At 34.9% G+C, this 25,424-nt stretch overlaps 1 protein-coding gene across 6 annotated transcripts; it reads right to left on the bottom strand.

Annotated features, from left to right (window-relative positions):
• Positions 1 to 1,998: 1,998 nt before the first annotated feature.
• LOC120471166 (AP-1 complex subunit sigma-2) lies at positions 1,999 to 25,210 on the bottom strand. 6 transcript variants are annotated; one of them, XR_016147961.1, is made up of 7 exons: positions 25,023 to 25,206; positions 23,089 to 23,267; positions 21,235 to 21,343; positions 21,014 to 21,151; positions 15,410 to 15,491; positions 10,853 to 10,928; positions 7,481 to 8,863 (listed from the first exon to the last, which is right to left on the bottom strand). XR_016147961.1 is itself a non-coding variant. In XM_039660918.2 (6 exons), the coding sequence occupies exons 2-6, from the start codon at positions 23,265 to 23,267 to the stop codon at positions 3,580 to 3,582; spliced, it is 483 nt and encodes a 160-aa protein (XP_039516852.1). In that variant the 5' UTR covers positions 25,023 to 25,210; the 3' UTR covers positions 1,999 to 3,579. The 6 variants fall into 6 exon arrangements, 4 of the variants coding, with proteins under 4 accessions (XP_039516852.1, XP_088980327.1, XP_039516854.1 ...); XM_039660918.2 differs by lacking the exons at positions 7,481 to 8,863; positions 10,853 to 10,928; positions 15,410 to 15,491 and adding exons at positions 1,999 to 3,627; positions 6,154 to 6,162 and having other exon boundaries at positions 25,023 to 25,210; XR_016147963.1 differs by lacking the exon at positions 15,410 to 15,491 and having other exon boundaries at positions 25,023 to 25,179.
• Positions 25,211 to 25,424: the final 214 nt, after the last annotated feature.

Below are 25,424 nucleotides of genomic sequence, written 5' to 3'. Positions count from 1 at the left end.
ACACACACACTGTCAAGGAATGGGCAGATTAAAGGTGTAAGGACTCAAGTGCAGAAACAGTGTGTATTTATTAATTAAACAAACAAACATAAAACTACAAACAAAACTCCCTCATGGAGGAGAACGAGAACGAGAACGGGAATGGGCAGAACCCGGACAACACACCAGCAGAGTTGCTTTCACACACATGGAGACACAGGCCAAAGCTTGGAAACACACTCCATCATATAAACATGGAAATAAGTGCATCATTATGCAATCATTTAAGACGGTTCTCCTTCACCAGAATTCTAAATAGAAATATAGAATATGTATTTGTATTTTCTTATTTGGAAGCTTATTTCCACCACAGAATAGGAAAATCAATTACATTTTTTTTAAAATAATTATATATATATATATATATATATATATATATATATATATATATATATATATATATAAAAAACACCCGAATAGTTGTAGTATTAAGTGCACATTATTAATCACACAATTCTGATTTTGAACGTAGCCATTCAGAAATATAAATGGAGAAAAAGAGATTTTGACATGTGGTGACCCGACGACCCTTTCATCCAGCGAACACGCATGACAATTCAGACGAACACAAGTCAGGAGTTCGACAGATGAACTACAGTAATAATTGTGAGAAGTAAAGTCAGAATTGCGAGGAAAAAAAATAATTGTGAGATGTTAAAAAGGTAAGAATTGCGTGTGAAAAAATGTTGCAATTATCTTTTCACTTTTTCAGTAAGTGATGAAATGTATGAGCAATAATAACACACACACCTCACTGCTGCATTATGTTGCACAATATATGTACATCTTTTAATTCCAAAGAAGAGTAAAACCCTTTATTTCGTCACAGTTTGACGGATAATATGTGGCATTTCCTCAAGCATCATCATCACAGAATCAGATTGGCAGTGAAGTGTGTCTGTGTGTGTCTGTGTGTGTGTGTGTAGGACAGGTGCTTTTTCCAACCATATTTGGAAATAATGCTGTAAAAAGATGTTGCAAAACAGCTGGATCAGCACTGCCAGATTTCAGACACACACACACACACACACACAGTAATGCAGCGATGAGAAAACCCCAGAAAGCTTGTGTTGAGATGAATATTAAATTAATCAAAGATGGCATTTGAAAAAATGTTGTTTGCATTTTCTCATTCAAAAATACATGATTAGAAATATTTCAATTCAATTACGAATGTATTGCAGTCCACAGAAAGTGAAACGCTGAATATAATATAAAAAACACACGAGTAAATGACTTTTTATTATGGTGATGATTAAGACTGGACGGACGGATATTAAAACAAGCGGAAAATACCCCACAAAATGTAAAACATCTGTAAATAAATAAATATTGTAATTAATAATAATAATTAAAAAAATCTGCAATACATTTAAATAAATACATAAAAATATTGGATAAAATATCAAATGTCTGTAAATAAATTAATTATTGCAAGAAATAACAAATATCTGCCATCACAAAAGGAAATAAAAATAAATTAATAAATATTGACAAAAAACCATGAAATATACAGAATAAAATAAATAGAAAAAAATATTGCCTGTAATATTAAATATCTGCCAATATGATTTTACAATTGCCCAAAATATTAAATATCTGCCAATAATGATTAAGATAAATAAATGTCTAAATAAATAAATAAACGCCCCCCCCCCACAAAAAAAAAAAAAATTTAAATATCTGCCTCACAGATAAAAAGAAATATTGACCAAAACATGAAATATACAGATCATTTAAAAAAAAATATCTGCTAATATGATTAATTTAAAACAATAATAATAATAATAATTAAAAACAATTCTACCAATATTGGTTAAAATGTCTTAAATATCAAATACTTAAGTAAATTAAAAAGTGTTTTTAAAATATATAAAAATCATGGAGATTATAATGCATCATTTCTCTACACGTAAAAGTGTTTTAAACTCGACAGCAGAACAAACAGACAGACCCAGGCACTTATAAACACATTTATTCCATATTTAGAACAATAAACACGTTTGATTTCATACGACACACAGCGTCTCTCGAACACGGGAAACTTGAAGACGAGCTTGAGGTGTGTGTGAGTGACGCCTGAACACTGTAAACACATGCACTGTTCAACAACTGGAGTCACACACACACACACACACACAGAACACACTCTGTCTCAGTGAATCCAACAGTGGTCAAGTGTGTGTGGCCCGTTCACACAGTGATCAAGAGTGTGTGTTTACACAGTGGAGAATCAGTGAGGTTCTTCGGGTTACTTTACACATAAAAACCACACACACACACACACAGTGATGCACTCAAATCATATTTCAGCCTAGATTTAATAAACTTACTGATGCATATTAGTCAGTCATAAAACAGGCCAGATTTGTGGAACCGTACTGCATTATAAATGCACAAATAATTCAAATATTAAAATGTATCATTTGAAATATGCATTAAAATTGCACATCATATTTCCATTTATAGGCATTACACACTACATGACATGTACATATGTCAGCCACTCAGATTTCCATAAAAGTATTCATAATAAACTGTTTTAAAAGACACAATAACCCTCATTTATCAATGTGTTTCAGTCTCACATAATAAATGACTGAAAAGTTTGTTTCACAGCTAAATATTATTATTTTTTACCACGTTAATACTTTTAAACTAAAAATATTACAGGTTTGTGTTGCTTCCAAGCAATTTAAATAAAACCATTTTAAAAATATGACCATTTAAATCAAATCAAATAGATGCAAATAATGAAAAAAAATCCGTGATTATTTTTTTGATTTTTTTGAGACTGACAAAAACGCATCACATTAAAGGAGCCGTATGCAAGATGGTGGCCAAAACTGGTACTGCAATCACTTAAAATGAGGGTGTATTAAATTGCATACTGCTCCTTTAAGTAAAGAGGCTATATGCACGAATTTTCATGTTTCAATCGCTTGCTAAACTTAAACGAGACCTGAATTTGTAGTTTTTGTAGGCTTGTAGTTCTTGAATGGCCCTACGTCACATAATACTTTTCCGCTAACACTTTACAATACGGTTCATTAGTTAACAATACTTATTCAGCATTTATTAATCTTAGTTAAAAATAATTTCAACATTTACAAATGCGTTATTAAAATCAAAGGTTGAATTTGATACCAATAGACTAACATTTTAACAATAAACAGCTGTATTTTTATTAACTAACACTAACAGAGATGAATAAATACTGGAACAAAAGCATTTCTCATTGTGGGTTATACTAATAAACCTTAATGTGAAGTGTTACCACTTTCCCAAGCACTGGTTTACTGTGTAAAGCCAGTAGATGCAGTGTGTGGTGATCACGGATGATGAGAAACACATATATTTGATGGAGTGTGTGTGTGTGTGTGTGTTCTTCACATCAGATGTAAAGTAGGATGTGCTGACAACATTTGCACAAGTTCTTCTGAGCTCACAAACCAAGCACATGATCAACATGGTGAAGTGTGTGTGTGTGTGTGTGTTTGCTACATCTTTAGGGGCAGGCGCTCAGTGTGTGTGTGTGGTTTATGTGAGGCCGATCTCCTCTAGGACGCTGCGGGGAGTCTCTGCTTCCTGTGGGAGGAACATCAACACTTTCCCTGATCACACACTCACTGATAAAACCAGCAAAAACACACAAACACACAAATGTCCAACAAGCTTCAAACATCCAAATATTGGCTTTTTTATTATAATTTGTATTTTTTTTTATCAAATATAATTCAAAAGTATGAATATGTTTTAAAATGTATGAATAAAAATGCTTTAAATATTATGTTGTTGTTGGTTTTGTAAATATTTTTGTTTGTATATATTATTATATACAAAATCATTTTTTATGTATATATTTTTTTTTTTATAAAACAGTCAATTTTTGTGTATATAATATTGAATTTGTGTTTGTTTAATAAATCAGTTTTTATAACAAAAACAAAGTTAGCATTTGAATTTTTAGTGTTTGGTAAATATTTGTTTTATAACAAAAATTGTCAACATTTGGATTTTAATGTTTGTTTGATCAAAAAATATTGTTTTAGAACAAAAACAAACTTATTAAATTAAATGTTGTCATAAAATATCTACAAACTAACGGTAAATAATTCAAAAAATGGTTTTGTTCACACTGTAAAAAATATTTTCAATATTTTGTTGTTATCACAACATATATTCTTTTGTCAAATCAACTTTATAATAATTTATTTAGTTGAGATAACTTATTATTTTGAGTTTCTGATGATTAAATTAATCTCCTTCATTGTATTAACTCACTTTTTCCAGTTTAATCAACTTAAAATTAAGGCAACCCAGGTTACTTATTTTAAGTTAAACCAACAATATTTTTACAGTGTAGTAATCACATTTTTTCTTTTGTCAAATCAACTTAAATAATTAATTTAGTTCAGATAACATATCATTTTGAGTTTCTGATGATTAAATGAATCTCCTTCATTGTATTAACTCACTTTTTCCAGTTCAATGAACTTAAAATTTTAAGGCAACCAGGTTATTTACTTTAAGTTAAACAATCAATATTTTTTTACAGTGTCATAAAAAACTTAAAATGTTGTTTTTGGGTTTCATTTTAAAAACTAATATTTACCAACAAACTCTAAAATATTTAAATGTTAGCTTGGTGTTTTTTTTTTGTTGTTTTTTTAAACACTAATATTTACCAACACTAAATGTTTGTTGGTAAATATTAATTCTATATTATAATAAATATTATACTAAATATATTATAATAAATATTAGGCTTTGTTCTGAACAACTTCTTGAAATCTAAGATTTTAACTTTTTGTTTTTCTTCCTGCAAGCATTGATCAACTATGAATAATTTACTCAGAAACAGCCAATTTATTTCCATGAACACACACAAACGGAGATCATTTAACCTAAAACATTAGAAAGGCAGAGCACCTTTGAAACGCTGATATAACAAACAGTCCACACACACACACACACACACACACACACACACAATGAGTTTAGAGTTATGGGTTTTGTTCACTGGACATCTGAGAACAACTTTTGCCCATGCAAACGTCTTGTATGAAATATTAGTCTTATGATGAGGAAGCTACAAAAATCTGAATATACATTTGCAGTTATTTTAACCCCTTAAGTGCCACGCCCCCTTTGAATAAAAATAAAAGATTGGTTTTGATTTAAAGAAGACATTTGGCAGATTTGTGTAGAAGATAAATAAAAAAAAAGATAGAGGTTTGAGTTTATGAAAATGTAAAAATACAATTATTCATATTTTATTTAAAATATATTTTTTCAAAGCCTGGTGGACTAAGTTTTTGCTTGGGCGCAGTACCAAAATTTCCCACTAGGTGACAACCAGACTCCATTAATGCCTTTATAAGGGCGCCTCCATTTCTATATGTGTTTGAGTGATCTCAACCATTATTTCCACAATTACCATACAATTTATGAAGTACAGATCCTATTCAGGAGCAGTAAGGGGAATTTAGCATATTTTGATATGAATTCAACCTCTAATAAACATAAAAATAACCTGCATGTGCGTCATAGCTCGCTGCCACATCACAAATGGTGAATCTATAATTATTTTTTTGTGTTTGAATTTTTTATTTTTTTTTTAAATTAAAAAATAAATAATGGATGTTATCTTTTGATCTCTTGACATTAAACAAACTGAGGTTTCTACCATTCTTTCATGATTTCAAAATAAAAGTCTGAACACACCATGAAAATATTCTATAGATTACAGCTCTTCTGTAAATTATTTAGAAATTCAATCACCAAATATGAAAACTGATATCTAGTTTGTCAATATTAGTTTAGTTTTAGTGTAGGATATACTGTTTTGGATATGTAATGGATGACATTGGCGGGGTTAAAGACGTTGCGCTGGCGTGTTGTTCGGAGACGCCCCTCTGGGCTCAGCAGGGGGATATTATATATAATGAAGCACATGGAGATGAGCAGAGCTAAATTTATTCTCCGAGATCTGAAAATAATCAGTACGTGGGCTGCCATGACTCAACGATGACACAAATACATTTACAACACACTGAGGAAAAGCAGACACACACACACACACACACACACACACGAGCAATCTCAACTTACTTTGGCATCCTGAACATCAGTGGGCCAAAAAAAGAGGAGAAAATCAAGATTTAAAAAGTGCATTAATTAATTCAGCCTGTTATTTGCAATCTTCAAAGTTTCCAAAAAGGTTTTTATGGTCACACCAAAATATTAAGATTCAAGAACCAGAAAAAAAACTGGTAAAATAGGCTAATTATTACCTACATGACAAAGTAAGGTGTAGTAAGGTTCAAAGGTGGAGCAAGAGGATGAAAGATTAAAAAGTTGTTGCTGCGAAATAACATGGACTGTAATAAAGATATTGAACTCTATAAAACACAATCACACACTTCTTGAAATTCTCACATTTCATTTGTTTATTTCTACAGCGTTACATGAATTTACATCCGCTCATATTCTCAGCGATTCAAAACATCCAAACATGAACGTGTTTACAGATCCAACTCAATATTCAACAAAACATTCATAGATTGTCTCGAACACTGCAGTGCAAAAGTGTTTAGGTGTTAAACGTGTGTGACCGCAGAAATACATATAAATATCAGCATCGGCACCAAACTGCATATTTTAGGGCTTTTTTTCTCACTATTACAGAATGTACGAGCCATTAAAGCCTAATTTATTAAATATGATACTCAAAATAAAACAAAAACTTGTCCTTGCTGATTTAAAAACTTAAAAATCTCCTTATTGAAGTTCCTTAAAACTTCAATAAACTCTTCCAAAATATTCGACTTTTCTGGCCATTTCATGTTAGGGTTAATAAATGACACTTGATATTTTATTATTTAATGCGGACATTCAAACATTTCTATATGTTTATATAAGCGGCCAAATATTTTGAGCCCGCTGTAGATCTGTGTGTGTGTGGAAACAGTAAAAATAACTAATAATTTGATATAACTTATAAAAACCTACATCAAAATGTGTTTAAAATAGTGTACTACAAATACATTTTTACTGGAATATCGATTGAGACTTACTGGTATAGATATTATAATTAAACTTTACGTGGAGTGCCTATTGCACAATGTACATTTGTTAATATTAAAAAAAATAAAATGTGTTCAATATCAGTATTATTGAGGATAGTATGATCTCTATACTTTCAATATAGTTCCACTTTAGCACAAACACACTTAAATATATATTTAGTTGAACTTCAGCACTATTCCTGGATGACTAAAGTGACTAAAGTGTCCAATTTTGCAGACTTTAAGTATATTAATTTAGTACACTAAAAGTACAATTACATTACGTACAGAAATATGTATTGTATTTACTTAGCATAAAATAAATGTATTATATTTATTTTACACCAGGGTTTTTACTAAATGAATCATGAAAGAAACTAAAGTTGCCACCGCACATACATACTCACAATTTATAAATCACAGCATTTACCATCCGTAAACTTACAGCTGTTGTTCTGAGGATTGATTTGCCTAAAACAAACTGAGCACTGCAAAAAAGTCCTTTGTCTTTTTTCTGAGAAAAATAAATCAAAATTAAGTGAGTTTATGCTTAACATAAAAAGAGATATGTGGTCAGAAAAATAAAGTTAATTTAAAGACATTTATAATTAATATAGAATGCAAAATTTATAAATATATAACTTATCGGTATCAGCCGATATATGTTCATTTTTAATGTTATCGGCTTGAAAAGAAAATTTGGCTGATATATTAAAGCCGAAAAATATTGTATTATTTCCATCAGCTGAGACACACAGTGTTCAACATTGTGTTTGAATTGATTGAAACATGTTTTTAAATCACTTTAGAAAAAGGAAAATACAGTAAAGTGAAACAAGTCGGTCATATCGGCTACATAAAATGATCATGAGTAATGATTCATAAAATAAAAACAATATAATTGTGTGTTTGGGACACGGATTTTAAAAGGTAAGACTTTTTTTGTAATGAGACTCTGAAAAATTATATAAAACTTAGATTTATCGGCCGATATATCGGTTATCGGCTTTCAAATATAAAGAATTATCGGTATCAGCCAAAATTTCCATATCGGTGCATCCCAATATAATATAATAAATGCAATGTAATATAATAATCTTTTCTTGTGTTAAGCATAAACTCACAAGTTATTGCTTTTCAAGTGAATGCATCTTGATTTTAAAATGTGTTATATATTACATAACAGATATTTGTGTGAAAAATACTGAGGAAGAACATCATTTTTTGCTGTGTAATCATTAAAGCAAAAAACATCTTAAAATATCCTTACGTGGAAATCAAAACAGCATTTAATATTACTAACTCGCTTAAGTCTGTCGTTCACTTTTGTTTTCAATGGTAAAACCAGATGAGGACACCAATTAAGAATGGGGTTTCTGCTCTGAAACGAAGACTGAAAAGTCCGTATGATGACACAGATCTCATGAATTTCTCAGTGTATTTGAAATAATGTCCATTAGTAAGAGTTATTCAGGTGTTTGCGCTGATTTCTACGCTGAAGCTACATGAACGAGTGTCGCCTGAACAAGATACAGGAACACAATCAGTTCAGATGAAGGACCAGCATGAAGAAAAACAAAATCCAAATCCAAAATCTGACAAAATCCACTATATCTGCAGGGGAAACCGGGTCCAAGATGCAGCTCTCTGATTGGACGGCGCTGAGACAGAGGCGGAGTCAGGCGTGCAGGGGGAGTGGCTCAGCATGCAGCAGCCAATCAGTACACAGGCACGTTAAAGTACTCATGTCGGGGCTGAAGGAGAGACACACACACACACACACACACACACTGAAAATGGTGCAGACAAACACAACTGTGAGATGCAGACAGACACGTGCAGGACGACATGCAGTGAACACATTAAACTCAAGCGCTTTACATGCAGTCTCACTCCGATTACTGGGAAACACACTTTAATCTGAACGGACAGATGTGTGTGTGGAGTAGCATTCAGTCTTACACTCATGATGAGCAGAAATACACAGATACACATTCTGCTCAGACTTTATACACTATATTATATATGAACTAATATCCTGTCAAGAGATTTAAATATCTCCAATTAATCTCAAGATCTATTCTGTAGTAAATGTAATTATTATGAAATATATACTCGGTTGTTCCAAAGTTTGCAGTTGGTAGGATTTTATTTAAGGGAATTAATGCTTTTATTCAGCAAGGATGCATTAAAAATAGAACAAAAGTGACAGTAAAGAAATGAATAAGGTTACTAAAGATTCTAGTTCAAATAAATACTGTTCTTAATGAAAGAATTCTGAATTAAAACGCATCACTGTCATAAACGTGAGCATCAAATCATCATATTAGATCATCATATTTATGAAGGATCATGTGACACTGAAGACTGGAGTAATGATGCTGAAAATACAGCTTTAAATCACAGGAATAAAGTACACTTTAAAATATATTAACATATTATATATATATATATATATATATATATATTACATATTATAAAAAGAAAACAGATTTAGCTTTTTTATGTATTTTTGATCAAATAAACACAGTCTTGGTAGGCTATTATATATATTACACATAAAGACAGATACATATATACATATATTAGGGCTGTGCAAATATTAATTGCAATTAATCGCGTCCAAAATAAAAGTTTGTGTTTAGATTATATATGTGTGTGTGTGCTGTGGATAAATATTGTGTATATATAAATACACACACATGCATGTATATATTTAAGAAAATGTGTTATTCATATATAAAATATTTATATTTATATATAGATTATGTATTTATATACATACAGTATTTACATGCAAATAATTCTTAAATATATACATGCATGCATATGTATTCATATATACAAAATAATCATACACAGCACACACACACACACATATATTATGTAAACACAAACTTTTATTTTGGATGCAATTAATCGCAATTAATCTTTGCACATCCCTAATATATACACACATATATATATATATATACATATATACACACACACACACATATATATACACACTCACAATATTATATTTCTTTATAAATAAATATGTAATTTTTAGGGATGCACGATATATCGGCCAGCATATCGGTATCGGCCGATATATGTTCATTTTTAATGTTATCGTTATCGGCCTGGTAAGAAAATTTGGCCGATATATTAAAGCCGATAAATAATGTAATATTCCCTTCAGCTGAGACACTTGTTGAGCACTGTTTATGTTTTCGAATTTCTTGAAATATGATTGAAATCTCTTCAAAAAAATGAAAATACGGTTCGGTACAACATGTGCAACGCATATCTGTCATATCGGCTATAAAACACTATAATGAGAACATCATTATAATTATGCACTTGGGACGTGGATTTAATTGTGAGACTTTGGTTTTTGTAATCAGGCTTTTAAAATTAGATAAAAATTTGGATTTGAGTTTATCGGCCGATATATCGGTTATCGGCTTTCAAATATAAAGAATTATCGGTATCGGCCAGAATTTTCATATCGGTGCATCCCTAGTAATTTTATATATTTTTAATATTATTAATATAAATCTAAATATACAATAGTTAGTCCTATGAGAACTGCAGCTGTAAAGTACAGCATTGGTAAACTCTGTGAGGGAAGAGGACGATGAGAAACACTGAAACACAATGACACACACATATAAAGCTCATGATATGCGTGTTAAACGGGTCATCTAGAGCCACGACGACACCAACACACACGACTCTACGACTGACGGAGAGCACACCTGAAGCGCTCGCCTCGAGCCGGCTAACTCTGGAAGAGAACGGACGACTCGCCGGACATGCTCGGACTCAGAACACCTGCAGGACATTCACACACACACACACACACACGTGATTTACAGACACCTCAGCATCCAGTCGATCCACAGACACACACACGGGCTGAATCCGAAATCGCCCCCTAAACCCTCATTCACCAAGTCCCCTAATCCTGTCCACTTGAAGGAGTGAATGAAAACGAGTGCGTGAACTCGGACAGCCGCTGAGCGTACATCGGTTGTACACACGTAATTGCAGTGCATTGTGGGATTGAACGAGTGCACTTGATAACGTCCATTATGTTTTCGGACAGCGCTACACATTGATGTCCCCTGATATAAAGCCCTAGTTGTGCCTATAGGGGGCGATTTCAGGCTCACACACTGGAAAAACTGATCAGTTGACTTAACTTATAAAAAAATTGAGGATACCTGATGCCTTCAAATTATCAAGTAAATAAACTTCATGCTTAAAGGGATAGTTCACCCAAAAATGATAACTCTGTCAGCAATAGAGTGCCGAAGTTACGACGTCACTCTGTAGGCCAAAACGCGGTAGTGAGTTAGCATATTAGCATTACGGTTCCCTCGCTCTAAAGCCTATGGGGATTTTGAATGGGTTTTTGCTAAAAGGCCTGAAATAAGGTCTGTGGTGAACAAAGCCTCTAAATATGTTCACGTTTTGATCTATGACACAGAACACACAGTTATAACCTGCTTTTGGTGTCTGATTGTGTTTTTTAAAATCTTTATATAGGCTTCAAAATGTATAAATTTTGGATTAGCTTGTAAAGATTATCTTGCTAGACAAAACGTGTAAGGGTCACAACTCTTTGTTGAACACAGATCTTATTTTTTGCGATTTTCCAAAAGTCTATGGGGAAAATGCATTGCTTTTTCGACCGAGGAAACCCATGCGCCGCTAGCTTCCGAGTCGTCCTACAAAGTGATGTCATCACTTCGGCACTCTATTACTCTCCCTCATGTCCGTTCATCTTCGGGACACAAATTAAGATATTTGTGATTAAATCTGAGAGCTGGATCACTCCTCCATACGCCTCGGTCACACTACATGATTTGAAGCCCGATTTGCAAATCGTTGCGCTCGCCGACAGGTCATGTTATCGCGTGCAAACCGCGAGGGATTAGCGGACGATGAACGCTCGCTAATCTGTTAGTATGAAAGAGCCCAGAAAACTATCTAGCTATCCAGAGCTGTCGCGCGACTCAACCACCAGTGATGTCATGAGCTACAGCCAATCAGAGCAAGGCATGGGTTGAGGTCACCGGGTAAATATTTTTTCTTATTTTGTGCTTTTTTTCTCAGAGCAAAACAGTTTGCAGCACTAGTTTCTGTCTGACGTCTATATTCGCGCGTTGTGTTCTTCGTCGTCGTCTTCGCTGGGTATTGCCGTTTCGCGTCATTTGCGGATCGTTTTATCGCGTGATTTTTCGCGACAAAACGTGGTTTGTAGATAAGATTGAATCGTTGAGTGACAGAGTTGTTGTCAACTAGTGCGTTAGCTGTGTGATAAAATGAACAGTATTTATATCGTTTTTACCTCTTGTAACCACGTCTGATCTGAGGGCGCGGGCGCTTTGCGGTAAAAACTATATAAATACTGTTGGTTTTCTCACACAAACCGCTCGTTTCTTGTCTTAGGCCATCAATGTGTACTCACATTTACGAGTCATTAAATCGAGGGCTTGGAGCCAGAGGGGCGTAAGTGGCATTTTGGACAAATATATGAGTGTTTTATATCAAAATAAAGGTCTCGATGAGCTCTATCCAATGGTGCCAAAATACCTATCTGAGATCAAACTGTATTGAATAAAGCAACAAAAAGGCATATCTGACATATTTTTTTTTTTTTTGAAAATGTTTTAGAACATGTTCATTGTGTTAATATGCCATAATTTTTTTTTTACTTAAATACTCATTCATGCAAGTATGCCTGTGGTTGCAATGTTTGTGGTATAATACAGGTGACTGAAGTGTGGTCAAAATTTTATTTTGTCTGTCCTGTAAAGTTTGTTGAAAGCCACTTACGCCCCTCTGGCTCCAAGCCCTCGAAATCATGTTTAATTTGGACTTCTCTGTGCATGCTCTTTGAGGAGATCCCCATCGACCTCCATTATATGACTGACAGACACGAACGGTTTGACCTAAAAATGTCAAAATTGAAAATACTGCGGAAACAAAGACACCTACATCTTGGATGCCCTTGAAGTAAGATAAAACATATCAAAAATTAATTTCAAAGTGAAATATCCCTTTAAGATTGAGCCACTGCAGTCACTTGAACTATTTTAACAATGTCTTTAATAACTTTCTGGGCCGGCAAGTTTCAATCCCTTAAAAAGCGTATGGAGGAGTGATCCAGCTCTCAGATTTAATCAAAAATATCCTAATTTGTGTTTCAAAGATGAATGAAAGTCTTACGGGGTTTAACAACATGAGGGTGAGTAATTACTGACAGAGTTTACATTTTTGAATGAACTATCACTTTAATCGAAAAAATTAAGTATGGAAATGTGGAATTGTCAAGTACACATAACTTAATTTTTTCAGCTAAGCATTGCGTTTATTTACTTGATACTTTGAAGGTTTACTAATCCCGACAGTGCAGCGTCTCCCGCAGGTTTCTCATCAGACACGGGTATAACTGAGCGTCAGTCTCGCTGTCAGTCTTGCTCTAATGAAGTCGGAGCCGCGGGCCTGTGAGCTCGAGTGTGTGTGTGTGTGTGTGGGGGGGATCTCTTCTGTTCCTTCAGGAATGTTCCGGATTGACTTTCCCGGGTTTCATTCGCTAAGCTGACGGAGAACCGTGTGCTTTTAATTAAACACACCTCAGCTAACAGAGGCCTGCGTTCGTTTGAAGTTCAACCCCAAAGCTTCAAATTAGCTTATTCTAAAGTTTAACTTTTAATAAACTCAAAACTAAACCCATATAATACCAGTGAGAATGTAAAGAATGGTAATCAGATTATTAAAACTGGCCGAGTAATATGAAATCAGTCCGGGAGAATATATAGACTTCACACAAAAAACATGTCCAGAAGTATATAAATAAATAAATATACAAGATTTGTTCATTTTCAACCAAAACTATGATGAAAAATGTTCGTCAGCGACCTTTGTTTTTCCATGACTGAGACGAGACGACAATAAGGTCATTAAACCATAACTGGGACGATATCAACATGGATATAAGTGACGAAAACTAGACTAATATGGCCAGACGTTGAGTCAACTAAAACATGACTAAACATAAACAGGACTAAATACGATAAAAAAAAGAATAAAAAAAAGACGTGGGAATAAAAATAAATTAAAAAATAGCAATATCCAGGATACATTTCACCTGAATAAATTAAGAGACATTTAGCAAATATATATATATATATATATATATATATATACACACACACACCAATGATACATATAATTAAAGTTTCAGAAGGGAAAATATATTATTAAAAGTAATAAAAGTAACTCCAGACCATTCCTGAAATAAATATTTTATAATCGAAAATAAATGTTTTTTTTTTTTTCAGAAATTAATTAATTGTATGCATGTAGATCTCTGTAGGTACTAAAATGCTTAATTTTTCATCTTAATAGAATTTGCTCAACTAATGAACTAAATTCAATCATTTTAAGAACATTAGCAAAAGAAAGCAGAGCACAAGAGAGAGAGAGAGAGAGAGACATTGAGAGAGAGATAGAAACACAAACCCGTCGCCGCATAATGTGATTTATTCTGATGCAGTGGGATATTTATGCAGTGGCGAAGCCCCAAAATGAAAAGGGACACACTCATCTCTCATCCCCACACACACACACACACACACACACACATCTTTATGCAGGCACAATTTACGAAGGAAAGCATAAACCGCAGTTAAAGCATTAGTTGTCATCCAGTGCCAGTTAGTTCCCATCAGGCATCATCACGTCAGAGACCGACACACACATTCACAGCGTCTGATCGTGGAGACGGGGTGTGTGTCTTTAAACGCAACACATTCATATTACATGCATAGCATGTGTTCAGTCGTTTGCTGCATATGCGATTATGATCATTAAATGCAAACCGATAACTGAAGACATGACTGGCCCTTTAAGACTGATCACAGTACGCCTCAAATCTTCTCTTTAGAAGTAAAAGATGCAGTTTTATATGTACACTGCCGAGTCTGCATAACTAGTATGCTAATAATAATCCATTCTGAATTATTTCATACATCATAATTAATAAACTAAATAAGGTTGCATGCTTAAACTAAATCTTAATTCTCACATCATGAATTCCTCTGGTTGCCGTTTTGCTCGAACTTAAGACTGATTATCCTTTTGCTAGAAATCTTGTGACCACATATTGACCAGGTCAAAGGTCAAGAGTTAAGAAGTTTAAACGCTCCCCCCTTCGTCACGTCACCACGTCTCCTCCAATCAGAGCGAGCGAGAGCTTCGTCATGCCCAATCAGCAATCGGCTCAGGCAAATCACACCATTTACCAATCGGCTGACCGGGTGGGCGGGGCTCCGGCCCCTATAAGATCTCCTCATTGGCCAAACCTCCCCAGTCTTCAGTCTGGCTCTACGGACAGAAACACCAGCCAATCAAACAGCCCCGAGTCCGCTTCACAGAAGGCAAGGCCTCTTGGGATTGGATTAAGATTGTGAACGAGGATCTGTTCGACCTCGGAGACACGATCCAGGCAACATGACACAAGTTACATTAAATTAAGCTGATCGTCATGATGGCTTTATGAGCTGGCCACAGAAATTAACATCAGAAGCCCTTTGTGGACGCCTGTAAGGTCATATTTTTGATACAATAGCTTATTCATTCACACATATTTGGAAATAAAAACATTTTAGAGAAACAAAAGAGGTTTAACAGAAATCCATGGGTTAAAACGCTATATACTGTACATTTAACCCTTGTGCATCAATTAAAAAAAAGTTACACATAGGTAAAAAGAGGACAAAAATGTCCATGTCAAAAAACTGTCAAAAATGTGACGCTTTGGAGCACAGATTTAAGTTTGGTATCATTTTAAAGAAGACCCTTTGCAGATTATTGCTGAAGTAAAAAAAATAACAATAAGTAAATCCAAAAAAAAGTTAAATAGACATAAGTTTATGAAAATTATTTATAAAAAATATTTTATATAAAATATATATATTTTAAATCAGGTTGAACTCAAAACTGCAATAAAATCAAAGCCATAAATCTAAATAGGTTGTGTTCCAAATGTGAGGATGATATCTCAAAAAATGAGCTTTCGGTAACAGTTTGTTTGGCCGTATTTTCCCGTTGAACATATTTTCCCCATTGGGTGCCAGCAAAACAGGAATAAAGCCATATTTGTTTTAAAGGCCAAACTTAAAAAAAATGACACCATCTGATCTGATAAAAAAAAATTGTAAAAAATAAAATTTTGAAGCCTTGCCATCAGAATAAAAGCCTCTTAACAAAGATTGCATAATTTTATAGTTAACTGAACCGGGGATTAAAAATGGCAGTTTTCAATGGGGACATTTTTGTCCAAAAGGGGCTGAGAGGGAGTATTTTTTGTACCTAATGCAAAAAAATATATTTTTAAGTAAATAACGGTGAAATAGAAAAATTCCAATAAAAATACACACCTGTGGCAAGTTTTTTGCAGTTAGCTTTAACACAGGCAAAGTGATCAAAAAAAACAAAACTGAAAAGGACAAAAATGTCCATAAGGATGCACAAGGGTTAACACGGACATAAAAAGTACTAAAATATTTTTTTATTATTTTTTTTTTTTACAAAATTTGGAGATCCAGGCCATACAAACATACAGATGATTTTTCATAAAACTGTGCTGAATGTATGAACAATAGTCAGAAACAGACTCATTAAAACATCACAGATCTGACCTGGAATCAGCAGATAAAGGACAAGCCCCAGTCGAGACTAATAGTAACGGATATAACTGATATCTGATAACGCTTTTATTTTGTATATTACTTATGCATATTCGTTTATTTCTTACATAAATGCAAATTGGTGTGGTTACATGAACCATGACATCGATAAAAAAGCAGAGCTAGTTGTGTGTGTGTGTGTGTGTTGGTGCTCAGCCGGTGAGCTGCACATTTAGGTCATGTCTCGCTGCTAAAGCGTGGACAGCGAGTCTTTGTTCTCCTGTGTCTGTGTGTGATCTGGCCCTCGGGATGCGGTCTGTCGGGAGATGATGAAGCTCGACGTTTCTACATCATCTCGTCTGTAACTAGTGCCTCAATCAGCCTTATCCAATCACTTCATACACGCATTCATTCATAAACCCTTTTCACTGGGAGAGAACCAGGAGATATCCTTGGGGAAGACTTTAACTAAGAGACTTAACTATTACCACTAACTAACTGGGTCAATCTCACAAAACATGGTAGGAATGTATTCAACCCCAAAAATCAAAATGAATAAAATAGCATTTTACTACTGCGGTCAAATTGATTAATCGCATCTAAAATTTGCGTTTACATAATATGTGTGTGTGTGCATATGTATGAATATACACACACACATACAAACATTATATATATATATATATATATATACTGTATATATTAGAGCCCGACCGATAAAGGATTTTGAAGGCCGATACCGATACAAATATTTGTTGGTTTTAGAATCCGATATTTTGATATATCGGCCGATATATCGATATATAATTTTTTTTTTCCAGAAACTTCCAACAAAATATTAACAGATTTCTCATACATTAGTTATTTGTAGTTATTTATGAGTTTTAACTAAAATAATATGATAACGCCTTTCTTTTATTGTCACAACAGAACAGAGGAACATCAAAATATATTCAAGTTCTGATTAATAAAATAATATAATAATATTCAACTCCAACACTCATGACATGGCATGTTTCGTCCATTTTTATTTTATTTTTGAAATATTCATTTATGGGCCATTATAACTGCCAATAACGATAGTTTGGAAAATGCTTAATATCGGCCGATAATATCGGCCTGGCTCTAATATATATATATATATATATACACACACACACACACACATATTTTCTTAACTCAAAATTTTGTTAGATGTGATTAATTGAGATCAAATAAAACTGATCAAATTGACAGCACTACATTTTAAATAAATAAAATGACGAAACTAATAATAAATATTAAATATGCAAAAAATATATATAATATATAATAAATATGCAAAAAAAGGCTTAATATATACTTAAAATAAGTAAAAAAAAAAAAAGAAAATAATGGAAAAAAAAATATGAAAAGTTAATTCTTTTTCTTTTGATTCGTGTGATGTGAAAAAATGCTGATATTCAGTGTGTGTGTGTGTGTGGGGGGGGGGGGTGGAGTGGAATTTTATTGTCAAATTGCTGTTGACATTAAATATATTCTAAGTACAAAAAACGGTAAAATATTTAGATTTCTGGGGTGAAATGTGACCCTTTTTAAGTGAGATTCACTCAATAAGACTATAAGTAACTAGTTTGTCTAAGTGTTTTACTCAGCATGTCATCAGAAGCTCATGGCATGCAGAAGACAGTCCCGACTCACGACTACAGCTACAGGGACACTGAGCACTACGGGCTAATCCACGACCCATAAATCATACCTGGAAGCAGACGGATCTGAAAATCTAGATTCTGCAAATCAAAACAGTCGGGTCGGGCAAAAGGAGGAAGAAGACAGAAAGCAAGAGAGACATCAAACTGGAGAAGCAAGTTTACCCGTGTGTACACCAGAAGTGTGCGGTTCACATAGTTGCTACGCTTCTTCAGATTAGACTTGCATATGAGAAAGCATTTCAATATCAAACCAGATACATCAGTGCGTCTGTACGCTACAGCGAGACTCATGAAGATGAAGAGGTCGTGTGCGAGAGCTCACTGTAACCAACAAAGGAGTGTTTTGTTCTGCAAGCGCCGGGGAAGCTGGGTAATACACACACCAGAGCAGTCGCAGTGAACCTGGAGATCCTGAGGGATTTCTGCCTTTCAATTCAGACGTCGGAGCGAGAGAGCGAGAGAGAGAGAGAGAGAGGACGGCGATGCGAAGGTCAAAAACACTCTGAAATACGCGAACGGCCCCGTTGCTTTGCTGTGGCGCTCGAGCGGGAACACACCCGTTAAACCAGATCTTACGGTAACCAGGGTTTGAAGTTAACTTTCACACTTTAAGGGCGTTTTCACACCTGAAGATCTGCACCGAAGTTCATATTTTGATACATTTGATACATTCGGTAAGTTGGTTTCACATTGCAATTTGCCCTATGGCTAAGCCACGCCCCCTCCACTCACTGGGACACACAGTTAACGTTCAGGGACGGGCGCTATGGCAGCTGTCACATGGCAATTGGTGATTTTTGGAGACATCATCTGGAAGTCTTCTAAAGGGCATTAACCTATTTAGGCCTAAAACGCCTGCTAAAAAAGGCCTGCTTTTCTGAAAACCCCCTCCCAAAACATTAAGGTTTCCAGAAATATTTTTCAAAATTTGTCAAAGCCTACTAAAATCTTAATTTCTCAGGCTCAATGTCAGATAAAAACATGGAATAAAAAGCCGACACCGCTCAAAATGATGCAGACGCATTTGCCGGGCGTAAAGGTCACTACGCACAGATGCGCGATCTGGTCTTAAAAGTAATGTGTGATCCGGTTTTAATTGGTTAAAAGAGTAGTTCACTTTAAAAAAATTTTTTTTAAAATTCATCCAAGATGTCCATGTCTTTCTTTCTTCAGTTGAAAAGAAATTAAGGTTTTTGATGAAAACATTCCAGGATTTTCTCCATATAATGGACTTCAATGGGGTCCAAACGGTTCAAGGGCCAAATGAGAGTTTCAGTGCAAACTGTTCAAAGGGCTTTAAACGATTCCAGACGATGAATAAGGGGCTTATCAAGCGAAACGATCGCTCATTTAAAAAAATTAATTAAAAAGTTTAAGTTTTATAAGCTCAAATGCTCGCCTTGCTCTGTTCTGTGACGCGCGTTCGTGACTCTCCTGTTCGAACTCATTCATCAAAATGAACTAATCTTTTTTCGTGCAATTTGGTTCATTCAACGAATGAAATGAACGAATTGACTCGGAAAAAGATTCGCTCATTTTGATGAACGAGTTCGAACAGGAGAGTTGAGCAAGGTGAGCATGTGTGCTTATAAAACTTTCGTTTCGCTAGATAAGACCCTTATTCAAAGCTGCACTGAAACTCTCATTTGGACCTTGAAGCGTTTGGACCCCATTGAAGTCCATTATATGGAGAAAATCCTGGAATGTTTTCATCAAAAACCTTCATTTCTTTTCGACTGAAGAAAGAAAGATCTTGGATGACATGGGGGTGTGTAAATTATCAGCAAACGTTTTTTTTTTTTAAAGTGAACTACTCCTTTAAGTATGCATTGGAGGGTTATATTAATAATCTTATTGTTCGGAAGGTTGATGAAAAGCTTCAGCTCCAGGTAAAAATGTACAGTGACTTGTTCGATTAATCGTAATTATGATTTCAGCCAAAATTGTCCAGCACTATTCTGGGAGTTGTTGTCTTTCATCCACATAAGCAAAAAATACATTCTCTGGCTTTTCTCAGTCTAGAAAACTCCAAATTCAAAAATAATTTCACATTTCATCTACATAAATTACCCATTTTAAATACACATTCATCTTTCCAGAGTTGAAGTATATATATATATATATATATATATATATATATATATATTATAAAATCGTATTCAAACAAAATCCTGTCATCTCCTCATCCTTTTCACCAAAAATGTATTTTAAGAGGACAGATTGAGTACAAAAAAAACATTAAAAACAGTAGGATGTTGGGAAAATGTTGGTCTTTTCTGTTAACCAAAAGCTTTATAATCGCTGCTATTGCTTCACTGCAAATGAATACGCAGCATCTAATATATCATGATGAGTCACGAGTTGATTATTTGTGCTAAATCTGCTCATATTTGGTTTACATGAACTTATATAAGAAGTAACACACTAAATTGGCCAGTGATTTGACTTTTCACTGGGTGTTGAGTTCAAACCCTGATGGTAGATAGATATAAACACCTCAACAGACTTGTTTCTAACGAACCCTCACCTCCTGCAGGAGATCCGCCTGCTCGATGGCCTTCAGGACGTTCTTCTTGGACGTCTCCTGAGCTTCGCCCCCCAGCAGGAACTCGTCCAAGATGAAATAGGCCTTCTCGAAGTTAAAGATGATGTCCAGCTCGCAGACCTGAGTTTGGGGGGAATAATCACTGTAAGTGGGTTCTTCTGTTTTTCTTTGGGAAGCAACAAGTCTGGTATATTTTGACTTACGCTGCCGAAGTATTTGTCGAGCAGCTCGACGTAGCGGTGGATGATCTCCAGTGTGATCAGCTCGTTGTCCTGGTCCTCGATGGCACAGCAGAAATACAGACTGGCGTATCTGCAACACAATCAACATCCGCTTCAGTGTTAGTCACACCAGTGATAGTGGAAAAAACAGACATAATATGAAAACTAATTCACCAGATGACGTGAATTTGCAAAGAATGAATCGTTCTAGAATGATTGAGGTGATTTAGTGAGGAAGTGAATCTGCATAAAATGAATAATAAGCAAATTACGATCTTAGGTAAATACAATATGCTTGTAAAAAAGTGCTATATGTGTTTTTCAGGTAACTCGGGTATAGAAATTGAATAATGAAATGTACAATAACAGTCTTCATTGTATAAATTAAATATAATTCATCTTTGTTAAAGCTACAAAAGTGATCTCTTTGTATTTTGTTGTTTGATAGACATTAAAGGATTAGTTCACTTTAAAAAAAAAGACTTTTGAGAAAAAAAGTTTTGCATTCGTTTGGCATAGCTCCGCCCCTCTTCTGGAAAGTGGGTGGAGCTCATTTGCATTTAAAGATACATGCATGAAAACAGCATGTCTTTCCTTCCACCCATCCGTCTATCCATCCAACTATCCATCTCCATCCATCCGTCTGTCTGTCTGTCTATCTAACCGTCCATCCGTCCGTCCATCCATTCACCCATCCATCCATCCATCCGTCCATCAGTCCGTTCGTCCATCCATCCATCCGTCCATCCGTCCGTCCATCCATCCATCCATCCGTCCATCCATCCGTCTATCCATCCATATGTCTATCTATCCATCCATCCATCCATCCATCCATCCATCCATCCATCCATCCGTCTATCCATCCATCCATCCATCTATCCATCCATCCATCCGTCCGTCCGTCCGTCCGTTCATTCATCCATCCGTCTATCCATCCATCCGTCCATCCGTCCGTCCATCCATCCATCAGTTCGTCCATCCATCCGTCTATCCATCCGTCCATCCATCCATCCATCAGTCCATCCGTCTATCCATCCATCCGTCCATCCATCCGTCCATCCATCCGTCCATCCATCCACCTATCCATCCAATCATCCATCCATCCGTTCATCCGTCTATCCATCCATCCGTCCATCCACCCACCCATCCGTCCATCCACCCATCCATCCATCCACCTATCCATCCATCCGTCTATCTATCTGTCCATCCATCCATCCATCCACCCATCCATCCATCCATTTTTCATTGCATATAAAATTTTACTCTGAACATAAAAACTGGTCTGCAAATGCAGCTTCATATTGAGTTTCACACTGAAAACACTCGAATAGCAAATGTCGTTATGAGCAAATCCCACCAATCACGTGACAAGAAGCTCGACTCGAACTGAAGCAAAACTTGAGCTAATATTTACAGACATTCAGGAAGTTTTCCCACAGAATGTTTAAATTAGTAGCCAATATGTTTTATTATTAACCTCTTTCTGAGTAGTTAGTTACACACACACACACACACACACACACTTTTAATCTCAAACTCTCTCAATATGCACTGATGCTCGTCCTCCAATAGCCAGGGTAATTGCCTTTAACTAAAACTGCCATAGTGCTGTCAAATCGATTAATTGCATATAATATAAAAGTTTGTAAATATATGTTTGTGTGTATATCAAAATAAATATATATATATACATCGATACATACTGTATATATTTACAAACTTTTATATTACATGAGATTAAATCATGATTAATTGATTTGACAGCACTAATATAAACATAAAACTGCAAATATAAAATATAGAAAAATAATACAATAAGTCTAAAACTCCACCGACCTCTTATACACGATCTTCAGGTCCCGCCACTCCAGGAAGCTGCACATCTTGGGCTTGCGGGCCAGAACCGTCTGCACCAGCTCTCGGGTGATCTTCTTCTTCTCCTTATCGGACAGAGGAACGTACCACTTCTGCAGCCGGAGCTTCCCCTGTCTGCTGAACAACAGCATGAACTGCATCTGTGCGGGACGAGACGGAGAACAAACGCATTCAGAGACGGGATACATAACAGCAGAACCACTGGCATTCACACAATAAGCACTCAGGATTCGCACACAATCGGGAAAAAATGTATCTTTCGGCACTGCATGATTCGATTCAAGTGGATTCTTGAGGTCAGGATTCGATCAAAAGGATGAAAGTAAAACTTTACAACTAGTTAACATTAATGCATTAACTAAAACTAACTTACAATGAGCAATACTTGTGTTATTAATCTATGTAAACATTAGTTAATAATAATACAACATTGTAAGTTCATGTCAACTCAGATTTTAGTAGTGTATCAGTAAATGTTAAATTTAACAATAATTCAAATTAACCATTTTTTTATTGTTACATCATCTTAACTAATGCAGTCTTATTATAGAGTTACCGTAAACGTTAACTTAACTCAAATAAAATGCACAAAAGTAAACATTTAAACATTTTCATTTAGTTAAAAAAATATATAAAAGGTCTCAATTTTTTTAATCAAATTTGACTGTTTTGTGTTACTTTTCATATTTGACTGTGGTGGATAGTTTAGACAGGGAACATTTTACAGAGTTAATTTTAACCCTTGAAATTTATTTAATTTTTCTTCCCAATATTCAACCCAACATCATAAAACAAATGCCCTTTATAAACACGCATGACTGTCAGTCTTCTGTAATGAACCAGGGTAGGCCTGACACTAAGAGGAAAACTACGAATAATGAAAAATTCCTTGATACAAAATTAACACTTTTGCAAATATAAAACAAATAAAATGAAAATAATCAAACTATTGAGTTTCTCAGGTACATTAGCCTAGCTTTATTTAAATTGTTTTAAGAAAACTACAGAATCTGAATAATTTAAAAATTAATAATACACTATAGTCTTCACTGTATGAATAAAAAACAGCTTTAATAAAACGCATGGCAACAGTTTATTAGGCTGCTGTCCCTTTAAGAGGAAACGCACAGATCTAATATACTGTTACACATACCATTTTCTCCCAACTGTTTATAGTTGTCTAGAAAGCAACTAAAGACAAGTCCATGTGACTCCAGTGGTTTAACCTCAATTTTATGTGCTTTGAACACATCATTTACCACTTTATTTACAAAATGTATCTCTCCCGCCCATTCACTACGCATGCGTGTTGTGTTGGTAGTTGTAGCTGTCAATGGAGGGACAGAAAGCTCTCCAAATTCATTAAAACATCATCATTTGTGTTCCAAAGATGAGCAAATGTCTTATGGGTTTGAAACGTCATGAGGGGGAGAACTTATTTCATTTTTAGATTAATTATCCTTTTAATATAATATTAAATCAATTACAACAATAAACTCAAGGCATCTATTCTGCATTTTTAAAACGTGTAAAAAAGGCACATATATAAAGATATATATTTTTCACATTTTTATAAAATAGCATACAATTGTCATTATTATATATTGTAAGGAATGCATGTCATTTCATGATAATATAATGATTTTATCATTATAACCAAACTCCTTGATCGGCAGTACTGTGCCAGTTCATTTGCACAGACAGAGATATTTAATTAATTCAAAGCCCAAATGCACATAACTTATGCGTTCTAGAGATTTGATTGCAAAGCTAATTAATGCCTTAACTAATCAGCATGTGATCTCCAATCCGCAGCTGGTGTTTACACTTTTGAGTCACGCGAGGCGTTTACAACCTATTCCAGAAAAGAAATGCTGAAATAACACACGACATACCTTTGTGAAGAGGTCCGTTAGTAAGTAAATGAGGGATGAATTCACATGAGTTCTGGATTCACAGTGTTCGCGTCTGTCTCAGCTCGAGGCTTGTGTACAAGAGATGCGAAACGGCGTCAGCTGACTGCTCGCTTCTCATTGGACGGAGGATTCGCTCGGGGCGTTTTCATTGGTGAGAAAAAGACCGTTACACCCGCCCAGTCAGGAGCGCAGGCATTCGATTGGCTGATACGTACGCCAGTCACCGCCACAGCCACAGCTCCACTCAGTGTTGTTGGAAGGGTGATTGTCAAACGCTTTAAAAGGTGGTCCGGGTTTTAAAAGGGAATGAGCGTCAGAGGATCACATTTAGTGTCAGATTTAAAAGCGTTTGTTCAGCCTGTGAAAAAAAAAAAAAAATCA

The sequence above is a fragment of the Pimephales promelas genome, chromosome 20 (genome assembly GCF_988280905.1).
Source record: "Pimephales promelas chromosome 20, fPimPro1.hap1.1, whole genome shotgun sequence".
NCBI classification, from domain to species: Eukaryota; Metazoa; Chordata; class Actinopteri; order Cypriniformes; family Leuciscidae; genus Pimephales; species Pimephales promelas.
Note: the sequence above shows the minus strand (reverse complement) of the source record. Positions and strands in the feature narration are given on the sequence as shown.